This window comes from Dioscorea cayenensis, unplaced genomic scaffold (genome assembly GCF_009730915.1).
Source record: "Dioscorea cayenensis subsp. rotundata cultivar TDr96_F1 unplaced genomic scaffold, TDr96_F1_v2_PseudoChromosome.rev07_lg8_w22 25.fasta BLBR01000115.1, whole genome shotgun sequence".
NCBI lineage: Eukaryota > Viridiplantae > Streptophyta > Magnoliopsida > Dioscoreales > Dioscoreaceae > Dioscorea > Dioscorea cayenensis.
In genome coordinates this window covers 66,658-83,147 of record NW_024086506.1, presented here as the reverse complement: position 1 = coordinate 83,147, position 16,490 = coordinate 66,658, and the positions used below count along the sequence as shown (strand labels likewise).

The window sequence follows — 16,490 nt, the reverse complement described above, 5'->3', positions numbered from 1 at the left end:
CATGACTAATTTAAGCATTCTATGGTTTTTAAGATTTTGTTTACAAGAAAGGGAGTTGGGGAAAATTGATGTGTTTGTATTAATCAAAAATAAATAGGACTCAAAGGTAAGAGCATTATTTTTAAAAAATTGTTGAATTTTATAGGTGAAACGATTGCATTTCAATTATTTGGTATTTTTATTTGATTCACCAAATTTTATATGTTTATCTCGAAATTACCAATCATACACATCAACAAAATGTCATATCATATTTTATCGATCATACTTTGTTTCTTTGAAATACCATATCACTAATAAATTTGCTCTGTATTTTATACATTTTTGTTTTTTGAAATGCCACATTTAATTTTCACATATCCACTTAGAGCCCATTTAGATTGTGGAATAAAAATGAAAAAGGAGGAATGAGAATGAAAATAAGAGGAAAGAGGAAGATAATGATGAATGTGTTTGGTTGAAGGGAATGAGAGTTAAGAAAGGGAAAAAAAAGTAAGAAATAGATAGGATGAAAATTACATTTATACCCTTTTGTATAAATAAAATCATTTCTATAAAATAATGAATTATGTCTAATAATAAATATTTAACATTATTTATTATTAAATATTAAATACATAGAATATAATTATTTACTTTAATTCATTATAATTAACTATTTAAACTTAATATAGTTAATTCACATATTTAATTATAATAATTAAAATAATCATAGTTAAAAAATAATGATGTTTTATTATGTTAATCAATGTGTAAATATGTTATTATAATTTAAATTATTATAATTATATATTTAAAGTAATATAATTAATAATACCCATATTATTATAATATATGAATTATATATTATATTACTAATATTAATTACACTATAATTGCATTTTATTTAATATTTAATAAAATATAATTATAATGTAATTGATATAATTAATACATACTTAATTTATTATAATAAAATATAATATATTAATTATTTAATAAATAATATAATATATCAATTATATATTATATTACTAATATTAATTATACTATATTTATATTTTATTTAATATTTTATAAAATATAATTATAGTGTAATTAATATTATAAGTAATTAATATAATTAGTATATTAATTACGGAATGGTATTCACTTGATGGGATTTTGAAATTCGGTCATTGTGGCCGAATTCCATAATCCCATGACTTTTGGATTTGAAAATACAAAGGAGATTCAAATCCATTGAAACAAACAAAGGATTTCACAAATCCAAGTATTTTTAAATCTGGCCAAACAAACAGTCTTATGTTATAAATACCTAAATAAAATATTAAAAAGCATATATGTTTAATAATTTGATGATAAAATAAACATTACTAAAGATAAAAACTAAATAAAACCCTAACTTAAATTTAATTTAGTTTTGAACATTTTAAATGATTTATTTTAAATCAATAGAAAGATTTGTTGATGAAAATAATACGAGTGAATTTTATGGATTTTAAAAATAAAATCTATTTTTATCTATTTAATAGAAGTTAGAAACTTATTCATGTTAAATAAAAATTTATATTATTAAAAGATAATATATTTTCTATACTTATATTAAGTAAAGGTGAATGGATCCGTGAATTATGATTTCATCATATTAACTAATTATGAAATTATAAGTATTATGTACTGAAAACATGAAGAATAAAATTTAAAAAAAATAAATAAATAAGGAGATGAGAAATCAGCAAATCTGGGAAATAGTGCAAGGCTTAGGGCAAAGGATAGATTCATGGATTTGGGATTTTGACCATATATAGAATATATCCCGGTGAACCCCACCCTATTGACAGCATTATTCAATTTGATTTTAAAAAAAAATATAAAATTGCATAATAAAAAGCCGATAAATATGTTCAACTAAAGGATAAAAATATTTAAAAAAATAAAGTTAATATGAACATTTAAGATTTGAAAATTTTAAAAATAATGGTTCTAACTTCTAACCCATATTCCACACAATGTATATGCACCATAAATAAATAATATAAAATAATAACATATTTTGAAATTAGTAAAAGAAGATGATGAGGTTGAAATTGGATTATTTATTGATGCATGATCATTATATTCATAGATCAACAACCTATGATTTTTAGGCCATCTAATTCAAACTTAGCTTGTTAAAATTGATCATTAATATTTTCAGACTAATATTAGAAATTAAAAAAAAAATGCTTTTATTTATTAGCCTTTTGACTCAAAGTAACCCCATAATCACTCAAAGTCAACTTTACTTAGAGAACAAGAGAATAATACCTTACAAATTTTGAAAAAAAATTAGCCAAAAATTTAATTAGATTACACTCCAATTCCCAAAACCAAAAGTGCACAGAGAGAATCCCAATACTTTGAATACTTTGAAGTGAAATTAATATATGTGATTAATGTTGATCCAAATGCACTTTACTCCAATAATTAGGGTTTTTTTTTAAAATCAATAGACATTCTTAGCTATCAAGTCACCTCTAAATTTTCATTTTTTTTCATTGGATCTTGTGTTGCTTAAATAATTCCCAACTATTCATTTTCATTAATCTCATTCATCTTCTTGATTATTATTGAGATTATTTTATTTTATTAATTAAGAGTTCTTTTAATCACTTTGATGGTGATCCGTTTTGGAAGATTGTGAACGTATACACTACGCAATAGCATTTTAACTAATATATATAATATATAGATATATGTCAACATTGATGGAATTAAATGCTAATATTATATTATTCGTAATGTATATTAACACAATAGCTAATTGTTTATTTACAATCGCAAAAGAAAAAGGAACTTATATATCATGTATATCTCCCAAAAAAAAAAATTCAATTGATTTATAGTTAGTTTTCTAAATAATATTATTCAGGGATTTATATGCAAAATTCTATAGACTTATATTGAAAAAATCGAAGTACTGCATAAAAAACTTGGATATTGTGGATGGTTTTTTTCAATCTATATATTTATATTATTTTTAATATTTTTTATATAATTATTCATTAAATTGGGGGGCTTATATGCAAAAAGGAAAAGTAAAATTTTCCATGGAACAAATAATTTTGTTTGTTAGGTTATATTATATAAAAGAATTTTTTTATTTTTTATTTAGTTATTGAGCACAAATTAATCTTTTTGTTGTTATTATCAAATAAGAACTATAAATATTTTTTTTAAGTAAAATAAATTTCAAGGATTAAAGTAATCACAGCAATTTAAATGAATTGATAAAGAAAATATAAAAAAATTTAAGCAGAGAATTATGATTGAAATTTTCATGATGATCTAGATAAAAATACTATCAAATAAGATATTATAAGAGAATAATTCTTACCAATTACGTAGATTGAAAGGATAAATATTTTACTTATTTTCAATCTTTTAACTCAACGTTCACTCAATTCAAACAATATTTTTAAATAATAAAATAAAATAAAATTTAAATTCTTATTTTAAATTACAGTCAGATCATACATTTTTTTATGAAACTTTATGTGCAAACAATCAATAATCATATTTTTTTATTAATTAAAATAAACTGCTTTTCTTTTTCATATATATATATATATATATTTGAGTTATGTAAAAAAAAACCTTTCTCTTGAAAAATTAATATTAAGAAAATTATAATTAATTTAAAAATATTTTTATCAATATTAATTAAGTTTTAAAGTTTTAAACAATTAGAGCTCGAACAATATATGATAAGGAAGAATAGAATTTAAGAACTAGATATGAATAGGAAAGAATTTGTGCAATGATTAGTTCTGACCATTCATCTTGGGTAAGTAGGATAAAATGGATCTAGAATAAAGCTATCATATCCTGACTTACAAACAAAAAATAATAGCTAGCAAGGATATGATAGTTTCTTCTTTTCTCGTCCACAAAACGGGCCCTAAACTTCCACGTTTTACACTCAAGCAAACACCCTCAACTTGTTTTATTTTGAATTTTATAATTAATTCTATAATAATAATAATAATAATAATAATTCCAAAATACAAAGTGGTTTGCAACAAATTTATCTCACCGTCAAGTGTTGGATAAAAATCAAACATTTTTCCATAAAACATAAATAAAAAATATTTATTCTGTTAAACTTTGTTAACAAATAAGATTCTAAAGCAATTATTTTGTTTTATTCTCCTTTTATCTTATCTACCAAGCACCCATTTCACTCTTTTGAAGTTTCTTCACTTTATTAATTTTGAGTTTATAATTAATTAAATTTCAGTGTTTATGATCTTTATATATATATATATATATATATATATATATGTAGCATTTTAATGTATTTTTTTAATCATAATACCATTCCCACAAAGGAGGCAAGAAAGGAAGAGCACATGCCATGCATGCATGGATAAGTTAAGCATAAAGGTTGATATATATGGTGTGGGAGATCAACAAGAAGAAGAGAACCAAAAGAAAAGAAAAGGAAAATGGGAAGCTTGAGTTGTGAGTCTGCTTCATTCTTTCCTCTCATTATTCTTCTCTTTGTTCTTATCATCTCTGTTGCCATATTTAATCAAAACCATCTCCATGATCTCTTCTTCCAAACCAATTACCTATCAATTCATTCTACTACTACTACTGCTGCTGCTGCTACTTCTAATAATAACATTTTAATTCATCATGAACCTCCTTCCTCATCATCATCTCTTCTTCCAAACAATGGTATACGTTCTCAACATGAATCCTTTTCTACTAAGAAGCACTCTTACAGGGTGAGTCCTCTCTCTCTCTCTCTCTCTCTCTCTCTCTCTCTCTCTCTCTCTAAATATATATATATATATATATGATTTTGGATATTTGAAAATGTAAAGGATTTGTAAATATGGGATTTCCATTTATAGTTGTAATTAAGTTAAAATACCAAATTTTTAGTTAGATTTGTCTATGTATATATGCCTACATATCTATATGTAGTCATATTTGGTGGTGTGGAGAAGTGAAGGCTATATTTTGCTATATATGTGTATATATATATATATATATATATGCATCTATGGATGGCTATGTTGGAGGTTAATTTGAAAAGGTGAAGGATTTATAAATACAGGATTTTTATTTGGCTATGTACATATGCATGCACATACATACAGTTTATATTTGGTGGTGTAGAGAAGTGTCTAAGGCTATATTATTCTGTGTCTATATATACATATCTGTATGTATGTATAAATTCATCAAGCTAAAACTATATTGGAGGATTGAAGATGTAAAGGATTTAGAAATACAGGATTTTCCACCTATATTAGTAGGTCAAAATATCAGATTCTTAGTTATATATATATTCACAGTTTTTAATTAAATATGAGATTTGGTTCTTTACATTCATTGGAGTAATAAATTAATTAAGTTGTTTAATTCTTGATTTTCTTTAACCAAATACGTTCTATGTGCAAGTGAATTAAATATCTATCTCTATGTATATATTCATACATACATACATGTATATGCTGTATATAAAGTTTGTAATTAAGTGAACTAGTGAAGTATATATCTCTCCGTCACTCAAATGTATTTTAGTTCTAACTTTTGTTTCTAAGTTTACCTCTCAATTTTTATTACATTACAAGTATATTTTTAATGGTAAAAACCATTTCAATTGTTTTTCCTTTTAAAATAATTTAATAAATAACTATTTATATATATAGTGTGTGTGTTTTTTTTAGTTATATTCTTTTCCCTTTCAAAATTATATGGTAGAGGACGTATCACTGTAGGGTTTCCTGACATATTATTTTAGACGTATGTGGTAAACTCTAATTGCTCCTTGTATCTTGTATCTGCATGTCTCTGATGGCACTTGTCACTTTTGTTAATATATATATATATGTGTGCGCGTGCATATGTGTGTCTTAAAGCTTGGTGATCATGCATGTAGGTGAAGATGGGTGAAATAGAAGAGGATCTTGCAAGAGTGAGGGCATCTATTAGGAGAGCTGTTCTTTTACGTAAATGCACTCCTGGCAAATTGAGGGATCATCATGACTTTGTTATACCTAGTGAGGGTTCTCTTTCCATATACCGGAATGTCTATGCCTTCTATCAGTTAAGTCCTATATATTGCACTACTTAAGTAATATTCCCTTAATTAAACATATCTTTAATTTACTTCTATTTTCCATGCAAGAAATATCAAAAGATAAAGTCTTATAGTATATATTTTTCATGGAAGAGTAATTAAAAGATGATCTGAAATAATTCACTAACCAAAAGGTAGAATGATTATTATTAAATTATGTGTTGGAGTTTGTGATATATTTGCACTGAAAGAAGGAAACATGCATTCAATGAAGACCATTCATTAATTTCCCTAGGTTTAAAGGTAACCATGTGCATGAAATATGTATATCCATACTTACATATGTAAAAATAAAAAATAAATTTGTAAAGATTTCAATATATATATATATATATATATGTTTAAATAGCCTAAATATTAATTTAATTATAATTATAATAATAATGAGTAGGAGCTACATAGAGATGGAGAAGAGATTCAAGATATGGACATACAAAGAAGGAGAGCCCCCTATAATGCATGGTGGACCAGAAGCAAGCATATATGCAATTGAAGGACACTTCATGAGTGAAATGGAGGACAAGAGGAACCCTTATGCAGCTAAGAACCCTAATGAAGCTCATGTGTTCCTCTTTCCCTTCAGTGTGGCAAACATAGTGAGGTACCTTTATAAGGATGGCCTTCTGAACTTTTGGGACATTCTTAGGAGTCCTATCTCAGACTACATCACTGTTATTTCAAACAAGTATCCCTTTTGGAATAGATCTCTTGGTGCTGATCATTTCATGGTTTCTTGCCATGATTGGGTAAAGTACTTCTTAATCTTCCAATTTTTTTTTTATTTATTTATATTATCCTTTACATACATGTTGTTTGTTTGAGTGTTAAAAAAAATAAAATAAATAAAGTACATATTTAATAGAATAAAATAAAGTACAACTATAGGTTATATAATATTCATGTTAGTTCATGAGCTGTTAATTTCAAGTATTGTTTAATATTAAAACCAAAATTAACATTTGTTTTAGGGACTAATATGAATACATGTATTTAGTGAAGAGACAAAAATGCATTTATCAAGTATATATATATATATGTAAATGTTGCATATCTTCTTGTATATATATGCCATTCTAAAATTAATATACAAATCTCCTTTTCAAATATATAGCTCTATTCTCTCAAATAGACAATCATCATCATCATACTTCTCTTTATTTTTCACATGTTCATTTATGAAACTATACATATGTTAATTGATTAATTAATTAATTAATAACAATGCATGCATGCAGGGTCCTTATCTATCAGGTGCAAATGAAGAGCTGTATGACAAATCCATAAGAGTTCTATGCAATGCTAATAAGTCAGAAGGTTTCAAACCAGAGAAAGATGTGACACTCCCGGAGGTAAACCTACCTGATGGCTTTTTATCAAATGCCACCACAAAGCCTTCCTCCACATCAAGGTCCATCCTTGCATTCTTTGCAGGTGGTGCTCATGGTTTCATCAGAGAGTACTTAATGCACCAATGGCAATCAAAAGATAAAGACCTTTTAGTCTATGAATACCTCCCAAAGAACCTTAACTACATTGAGTTCATGGCCAAATCTAAGTACTGTTTGTGTCCAAGTGGTTATGAAGTTGCAAGTCCTAGGATTGTGGAGTCTATTTTCATGGGATGTGTTCCTGTGATTATTTCTGTTAATTATTCACTTCCTTTCAGTGATGTGCTTGATTGGAGTAAGTTTTCTGTGGAGATTCAGGTGGAGAAGATTCCTGAGATTAAGAGAATCTTGGAAGAGATTCCAGTGGATAAGTTTAAGGAATTGCAAGAAGGAGTGGAGCAAGCTCAGAAGCATTTTGTGCTACATAGGCCTGCCAAGAGATTTGATTTGTTGAGTATGGTTTTTCATTCTATTTGGTTGAGGAGGCTTAATTTGAGGCTTCCTTATTGATTGATCTTGTATTTTTGTTGTGTTTTAATGTTTTTGCAAACTTGTATGGTTGATGTTTTGTAAAATATTTTATTGATCTTGTGTACTACTTTTAACTTCTCCATCACGATCTTCATTTTCTTCTTTGCATTGTTTGTGTTCATTTCTTATATATATATATATATATATATATATATATATACTTTTCTTCTCTTTGGAGTCATTACATATTTTTCTTGTGATTTTTATGGTTGTCTTAAAAAAAAAACAAATAAATAATAAAAAATAAAAAATAATCTTATAATGATATTGTAGTTGTTAAGGAATTTTTAACAAATGAGAGAGGCATGTACAAGACCAGGATTGGATTATAAACTTGCTTTCACACTGGGACTCGCTTTTACACCGGGACTCCTTATGGTATCCTGTGTAAGGGGCACCTTTCAGCGCACAATGTACCCTTGCCAACTCGTATGAGAGTGAATGCCTTATTGGTTGGGCCAATGTCAATATTGTTAGTTGCATGTGTGACATATCCATACATGCAACAATTTTATTTAATATTACACAAAAGCAAAAAGTGCAAATCAGAAAATTAATATAATATTATTTATTCCTCAAGTATTTTAAGTCTTTTGGGAACTCAATGTACGTATACAAGATAAAACAAACCCAATAATCATCTCAATCAATATTACACAAAGAACTCCCCCATTCCATTTGATCTTCTTTTTATACAATTCAACCTCCAAATTACTTTCCTTTTTTCTTCCTCAAATCAAGAACAACATAAATAATGACCCTTACAAATCAAATATTCCTAATAAAAAGAAAGAAAGAGCACATACATGAATAATAACATGACACAATCTCATGCATTATTATGATCATCTATCCATATCTATCCATCTATCTATATATATATATATATAGATCACCTCTGATCATGAAAACATCCAACAGCATCACGGTATTCCAAGAAGACAAGAGCAGCAGCATAATGAGCCAAAGCACCAGCAATCACAAACACATGAAATATCTGATGGCTTTGTCCAACAACATCAAACAAACCTGGCTTCCATCTCTCAGGAACTCTACTCACATAAAACAAGGTCCCAACCACATAGAACAAAGCCATTGCCAACTCATAAGCCAAGGTGATGTTCCTCTTGGGCTCATTCCAATTAACCACAGCTGCATGTATTGCAGGGATAATGCCAGAGAAAGCCATGGCGGCGAAGAGGGAAGCTCGGTAAGACCGGAATTTAGGGGTGGAGAGGTGAGGGGAGAAGAGGTTAGCGACGGTGAGGAGGCCTAAGAGGGAAATGGAGGAGAGGTAGAGGAGTTGCCAGTGAGTGTCACATTGGAAGATGTAGTAGATTGGGGGGAAGAAGGAGGTGACGATCATGACGGCAATGCCGGCGTAATCGAAGCGGATGAGGAAGAGGTTGAGACGGCGAGAATGGCAGCTGAAAAGGTGGCAGGCTGAGCTGGAGAGGAGGCAGAACATTGAGCCTGTGAGGAAGATGAAGAATGGCCACCTTTGTGTCTTTGTTGTTGTTGCAGTTGTTGTTGTGGTATGCATGGGGTTTTGTTGTACTAGTGATGAGGTAACCTGCATGTATTTTTGGTTCATGTCAAGTTGGATTGAGTTTTAGCTCAACCTATTTATGATTTATTACAATTAGACCCAATTGATGACCTATATATGGGTAGAGTTTGGGCTATCAATTTATAATGGAGCTATTCGTACGTTGAGAACTTAAACTCAGCTTGAAATTTTAAATTTTCTAGTCGAGCTTGAGCTTGGCTTTTTGAACTCAAAATTTATTTTGAAGATTGAGCTTGAACTTGGTTTAAAACTTTAACTTTTCTGGTCGAGCTCGAGCTTAACTTTTGAATTCAAAATTTATTTTGAGAACTAGGCGAGCAAGATTTGATTGAGCTCAACTAGATAGCTCTATATATATATATATATATATATGGGAAAACATCATCTAGGGACGCCCCTAGATTTCAATTCTAGAAATGTTTTTAAATCTAAGCCGTTGGATCATCATCCGATGGTTGATTGATTATATAAACATTGTACACCTTTTTACTGTTCATGATCAATGTACAACACTGTAGAACGCGGTTTCTACTGTTCATAATGATAAGAACCGTCAGATTTTCATCCGATGGCTACTATGGACATCCCTAGATTTGAAATCTAGGGACGTCCCTAGATGATGGGTTCTATATATATATATATATTAGGTCTTTATATATATATATATATTATTTTTATATATTTATAATAGAAGTAACGTTTTCTGGGATGTCCCCTTCTTTCTCTTATTAAAGTCAACCTTTTACTCGTCTCTCTTTTACTTTTTCATTTTTAGAATATTTTAGATATTTATAATATAGTATATATTATTATTTGGTTTTAATTTGAGTTCAAGATTAATTTAAAGTGAAGTTTATGGCAAGTTAATTAGGTTTCATTGTGATCAACTAGATAGCCTAAACTATATAAATATATAATGTCTTTTTGACATTTTATTTTTACAAAATAAATTTTCACTTAAGTTTCATAAGAGTAAAAGAAAACCCGGAGTTAATTAGAAAATCTGGCCTAATATTATTAAATTCACTAATTTCAATATTTAAATGGAAAACAGTTCTTTTAAACTCGAAATAATCTAAATTTACATCAAACATTTATCATAAGAATAAAAATGGAAACTTTCATAACTTAAATCTTTCTTGGAGTTAGCTCATTATATTGACTATATTTTAATCAAAAGAATAAATTTTCAAAATTTAAAAATAACTTTTATGATGTTTACATAAAAGCAAATAAAATAAAAAAGAACTAGATATTTTCCCCAGCTTCGCATCGGAGTTTTTAAAATTTTGTGAGTTTTGAGGCAATATCATATATAAAATAATATAATTAAGCAACTCCTACCATAAAAACTATTTTATATTTTGGATTTCAAAGGTCTTATAAACATTTATTACATAAATAATTATATGTAATTAATGTTTTTCAATTATTAATATTATAAGAATATGAATAAAAACTTAAATGTTATTAAAAAAAATTAAAATTGTTCTTTTAAACGCTCTCGGAGTAGATTATATATTTACTTTAATAGTATGTATAGATAATAAAAAAGTATTCATGATTCAACCCATTTTTTTTAAATGTTGAAACCATCTTAATAATTGGAAACAGGTACAATATCATGGTATTATTAAAAAAAATGAAATATGACCTAACAATAAATGAGGTAGAGAACTATGAATGTAGCATTGATTTTTAATAACTAGAAACAACCACATTTAATCCTCTTCAAATAAATGAATCACATGCACCTATCACCAAATATTATTATTTATTTAATTATTATTTTTTGAATAAATAACTGCCAGAAATTATCAACCTCGAACATATTGCAAAGGAATAAATTTGGCATACGGTTCAAAACTGGCACCATTATTAATGGGGAATTTATTGCTCTTTTAGCTACTCATGTTTACGAACAACAATTTTTTATTATTTTAAAAAGTACACACCTTTTTATTTGTTAAATATATAATATTATGTATTTTTTAAGTACATCTCAAAAAACATTATTTAAAAAGCACCTTTAGATCACTATTTAACAGTTTTCACATCTTCTTTTTTTTTTCATTAAACCTAATTTTTACCCATTTTTTTTACTTTTCCATAGCTCAAGAGTTGGTTGATATTTTTAATATATATATATATATATATATATATATATATATATATATATATTGCAGAGAATAAAAAGGAAGTAATAATATTTTCATTTCATGGTATTACTAAATACTAATTATTAAAAGATAAAACTACATTAAGTATATCAAAAGAAAGTATTAAGGGTATTGAGATGGGTACAAGACTATGGCTTTAATTAATTTTATTAAAATTTTGGTTTCGTTTTTTATTTCAAATCTAATATGAAATTAGTATCTAATCCAAAAAATAAATCTCTAGCAAATAAATAAGTACTTACATAGAAGAGTTTCCCTTGATTGTATGATGAATTCTCTACCGCATTTGATGGGATATACCTGAAATAAAATAAGTATATATTTTTTATAATTACTATAAACTAGAATAAAAGTTTTGAATTTATTAATATTATAAAAAATAAAAGAACAAAATTTGTATCTGAAACTAGGTAAGTTCTCTTAATTCCATTCCCCTTTGAAAAACATATACTTTAAAATAAATATATTAAGCTAATTTTTTTAAAAAAAAATTGAAGGTTTTATGCTGAGATTTCCTCTGAATTAATCATAAAATAAACACAAATTGAACTAAACTTTCTCAAATCCTCTTCCAAAACATAAATACATAACATATTTCATTAAAAAAACAAAGATCAAGAGGAACTCACCATGAGAAATGATCAAGAAGATTAGCAACTTGTGGAACATCTCGAAGATGAACTAATGTCAACGCCAAGAACAAAAAAAAGCCAAGCAAATGCCTAAACTCAATCATAAAAACTATTATTAATATGGTATCAGAGCTATTGTTTTCCATATTATCAACTAACAAGCAACAACATATAAAAATAAAAATATGAAAAACTCACGTCCAAACATTAACAGTCTCATTGTGCCAAGAAAAAATGCTGCCCACAGCTTGTTTTATCGGCCACTCGGCACGGTAGTGATCAAGAATGAACTCATTCTCCTTCATGTATTCAGGAAGCTCTTCAAACCTCAAAAGTTTATATATTTTTTCATGCTTCATGTTGTTGTTGTTGTTGTTGTTGTTGTTGCTCTTCTTCTTCTTCTTGTTCTTGTGCTCTTTGTTTTTCTTCTTAGATGTGTTCTTCATCTAGTGGTGGTATATGTCTCTCTCAAGAACCTTGATAAGGTTTTTATAAGAATAATCAAACACATTTTTTTCTTTAATTAAATATTATGTTGATATATATATATATATATATATGATTCATGCGTGCAAATAAAAATGGGTCCATGGAGGTTGTTAGTGTTTGGTGGTTTTAATTGCTGTGTGTATGCATCAATCATCTCCCAACTGTTTCATTTATGTTGTTATGTTTTGTGAACCTTTGCTTTTCTTTTCTTTTTCTTTTTTTTTTCCTTCTCTTTTTAAGAAAATTGTTAGTGTTAATATATATTAACATATGCCCTTAAAAAAAAAGAATTGGTTTTTATACCTTTTTGAAAAAAAAAATTATAATAAACTTTTAAGTTAATTTATGGTCTTTAAGGCAAGTGATAAGGATTTGAAGAGGGTGTATAGTAATTCATTTTTCAAATATATATAATATACTCCTAATGAGCATGCGCCAATCTAAAATACTTATTATTTTAATTTATGATGTTTAAACAAATAAATAAAACATAAAATACAAATTTTTTTTTTTCAGATCTTGTTTATGTTTTCATGTAACCAACTGAAATTATTTAATGTGACCACAAGTACTAGTTATTGAATTTCAGTATTATTTGACGTCAATGTAAAACCACCGAGTTGACCAAAAAGAAAACGAGCATTAAGAGTGTGATTAAACTTGATGGGTAATATACTTATTTAAATAATTTGGTTTTTTATTTTAAAATGTATTTTTCAAATAAAATAATTAAAATTATCAGTGATAGTTCAATGGTATCTAATTAAAATAGTGAATGAGCATATTATGGATGTTAAAACAAAACTGTCATTGCTCCCATATGTTAGCCTACTCCACATAATAAATTTTTAGGAGAATTATAAAATCATCACAATTGGTGCATCTCTGTACATATCTGCCTTATTGACAATACTTGTCATTTTGATAAAAAAAAAATGAAATAATCAAGTTAACGATAAACTCATGAACAAGTAAATGAATTTTTATTTATTATTTTTAATGAATGATATTTTGGTCATACAAGTAAGGAAATAAGGATGGCCAACTCTAACTAGAAGCCTTTATTATGAATAATTAATTAGATATTTAGATAAAAGATTGATAGATATGTTCAACCTGTTTGTTTACCCACCCATTTTAAGAGAAGACAAGTTGTTTCTTGTTTCTTGTTTCTTGTTTCTTGTTTCAAAGAGAAGACAAGTTGTTTCTTGTTTCTTGTTAATGTCTGACAAGCTAAACATAATGATGTTAATTAATAAATAGCTAAATATTTTGTTTGCATACTCTAGCTTTGGACTCATTTTAAATAAAATTGGGGGAATTATTTAAACATCCATGTTTTAATGTTGGGAATATATATATATATATATATAAACGCCCACAAAAGTAATTAATATGTAGCTAAATGAATATAAGGAAAATTTGTGTATATACTTTAAGGTTTGCCATATAAAAAATTTAGTTAAAAAAAAGGTTCATTTTTATATTAAAGTGTTTAAAATATCGATATTGATATGATACTGGTTGAGTGTATACCCAATATATTATATACAAACCATATTTTATTTTTATTTCAAAATAAAAATGATCTTAGAATTGTCCATGAGATTTCTTTAATTTTTTTTTAAATCCAAATAATATTTTGTCTTTTTAATTTTTAGTTTGTTAGAAAAACAATGGGTATTATACAACAACAGAGGAATAATAATTGACTAGTATATATTCCAATTTGATTTCTATATTGATATGTAGTTGGATGTTGGATGTTTGGTAGTTGGACAGTTCATTTGTGGGTGTATATTTGGTTGCCATCAAGACCTGGTGGACCTAATCCAAGTGGCAAAATTTCATTTAAAACAAATAAAATTTTACACCCATTTTTACTAATTTTCTTCTCTGGGGTGAAAATAAAATATTTAATTCAAATTCTACTTTGTTGTCATTTTAAAATATTACTTTTAACATATATCTAGGAATAGAAAAATAAGTAAAAGTAAAAAAAAACTTAAAAAATCCCTGATCAAATTAAAAATTTGCGGTTATCATTAAAAAATGCACCATTCATTTTATTTTATTTTATTTTATTTTATTTTATTTTTTACTCTGAAAATATAAAAACAAAATAAAATAAAATAGATATTTCTCAACAAATATTTTTCGCCTATAACTCAAACCACTTATTTAGGTGACTTAAGCTACTACCACTTGAACTGACCACAATTTAATCAATCAAGATACAATCATTTTATTATTTTAATAATTAAAAAATAGTAATAAAATTAAAATGCATAGGCTGAACTTGAGGCACATCAACTGTAGCTATCTTTTTAATACCACAATATACCCCTCAAATTGACATAACAACAATATGAAAAACATAAAATATCAAAATTTTGAGCCAAATAAGAATTATTGAAAAAAAATAACTAACGACAGCAAATATATACATATTACATAAATAAACTTAGTCACTTTCAACTAAGGTATTTTTTCCCTTTTGATGGATTTATGGATTCTAATATTCTATAGAAGACTAGGTGATCTTGAATGACAAGAAAATTGTTTGTACTTTATGCGTATAATGAGTTAGTTTGAGAAAATGAGATAATATGTAGAATAGATTTATGGCCTGATGAATTCATACTACTCTACCAGCTCCGCAATTAATATCAAATCAAATATTTCATGTTCTCTACTTCTTTTATGGATTAATGGATTTAAACGCATTATGCTTTGTTGAAGATAAGAATGAATTTGTAATTTGTGAGTATTAGGAGTTGCGTGCAAGTCCAGATGGTGGGATGCTAGACTCTGTGATTAGTTAAAAATGAGTGGTATTAATCCTCTCTTAACCTCAATTTTTTTTTATTTCACCACTATCAATTGTTAAATGGGCCTATTTTTTAATTAGTTAAGGATCAGTGGTATTAAGTCTTAAGGCATCTATTGACCTCATTATTTTTCTTTGTAATGCTCTTGAAACCTGTTTGATTTGAAGATGTAAACAAAAAAATTGGTGTATATTTCTTACCTGCCCTTGATCATATTGAAATTATTGGAGTTTTTCCCCCCAATTAAATTCATGTTTACAAGTCCCCACTTTTAAATAAATATGAGCCACAATTGTTGATTCTGCCAATCTGCTGAAATATTGACATTCAGTGATTTTTTTTTTGAACTTTTTACAGACTTATACAAGAAACAAAATTAAAAAAAAATTATCCTTCATTCCTTATAAAAGAATGTGATTGCATTATAAAAAAGTGAGAACTTTTAGATTTGATTCCTACAAGTTTTACACCAAAATTAAGATTGTCTTAAATTTGACGAATTGAGGCTATCCCTCATTTAGAAAATTAGGTAAATTTTATATTTACGATCTTTTTATTTAATAATGTTAATAAATAAAATTCTTGATGTTCATGTCATTATATATATATATATATTAAAGAAGTGAAGATCAACTGAAATTAGTAATAATGACTAAATATGATCATGCTATGATTAACAACCTGTAATGTTTACTTTCACCAATAATTTTGATTTTGTTAATTTTATTTTATTTATATAATTTAAGAGTTG

The 16,490-nt window shown here is 26.7% G+C and overlaps 2 protein-coding genes across 2 annotated transcripts; one reads left to right on the top strand and one right to left on the bottom strand.

The window, feature by feature from the left end:
- Positions 1 to 4,497: 4,497 nt before the first annotated feature.
- LOC120253565 (probable glycosyltransferase At5g20260) lies at positions 4,498 to 8,051 on the top strand. Its single transcript, XM_039261887.1, has 4 exons — positions 4,498 to 4,754; positions 5,918 to 6,084; positions 6,510 to 6,864; positions 7,354 to 8,051. Exons 2-4 carry the CDS (start codon positions 5,924 to 5,926, stop codon positions 8,014 to 8,016), a joined length of 1,179 nt encoding a protein of 392 aa, XP_039117821.1. The 5' UTR covers positions 4,498 to 4,754; positions 5,918 to 5,923; the 3' UTR covers positions 8,017 to 8,051.
- Positions 8,052 to 8,657: 606 nt separating this feature from the next.
- LOC120253569 (heptahelical transmembrane protein ADIPOR1-like) lies at positions 8,658 to 12,931 on the bottom strand. The gene is made up of 4 exons (XM_039261892.1): positions 12,618 to 12,931; positions 12,417 to 12,509; positions 12,030 to 12,087; positions 8,658 to 9,610 (listed from the first exon to the last, which is right to left on the bottom strand). The coding sequence occupies exons 1-4, from the start codon at positions 12,863 to 12,865 to the stop codon at positions 8,930 to 8,932; spliced, it is 1,080 nt and encodes a 359-aa protein (XP_039117826.1). The 5' UTR covers positions 12,866 to 12,931; the 3' UTR covers positions 8,658 to 8,929.
- Between the last annotated feature and the right edge of the window lie 3,559 nt (positions 12,932 to 16,490).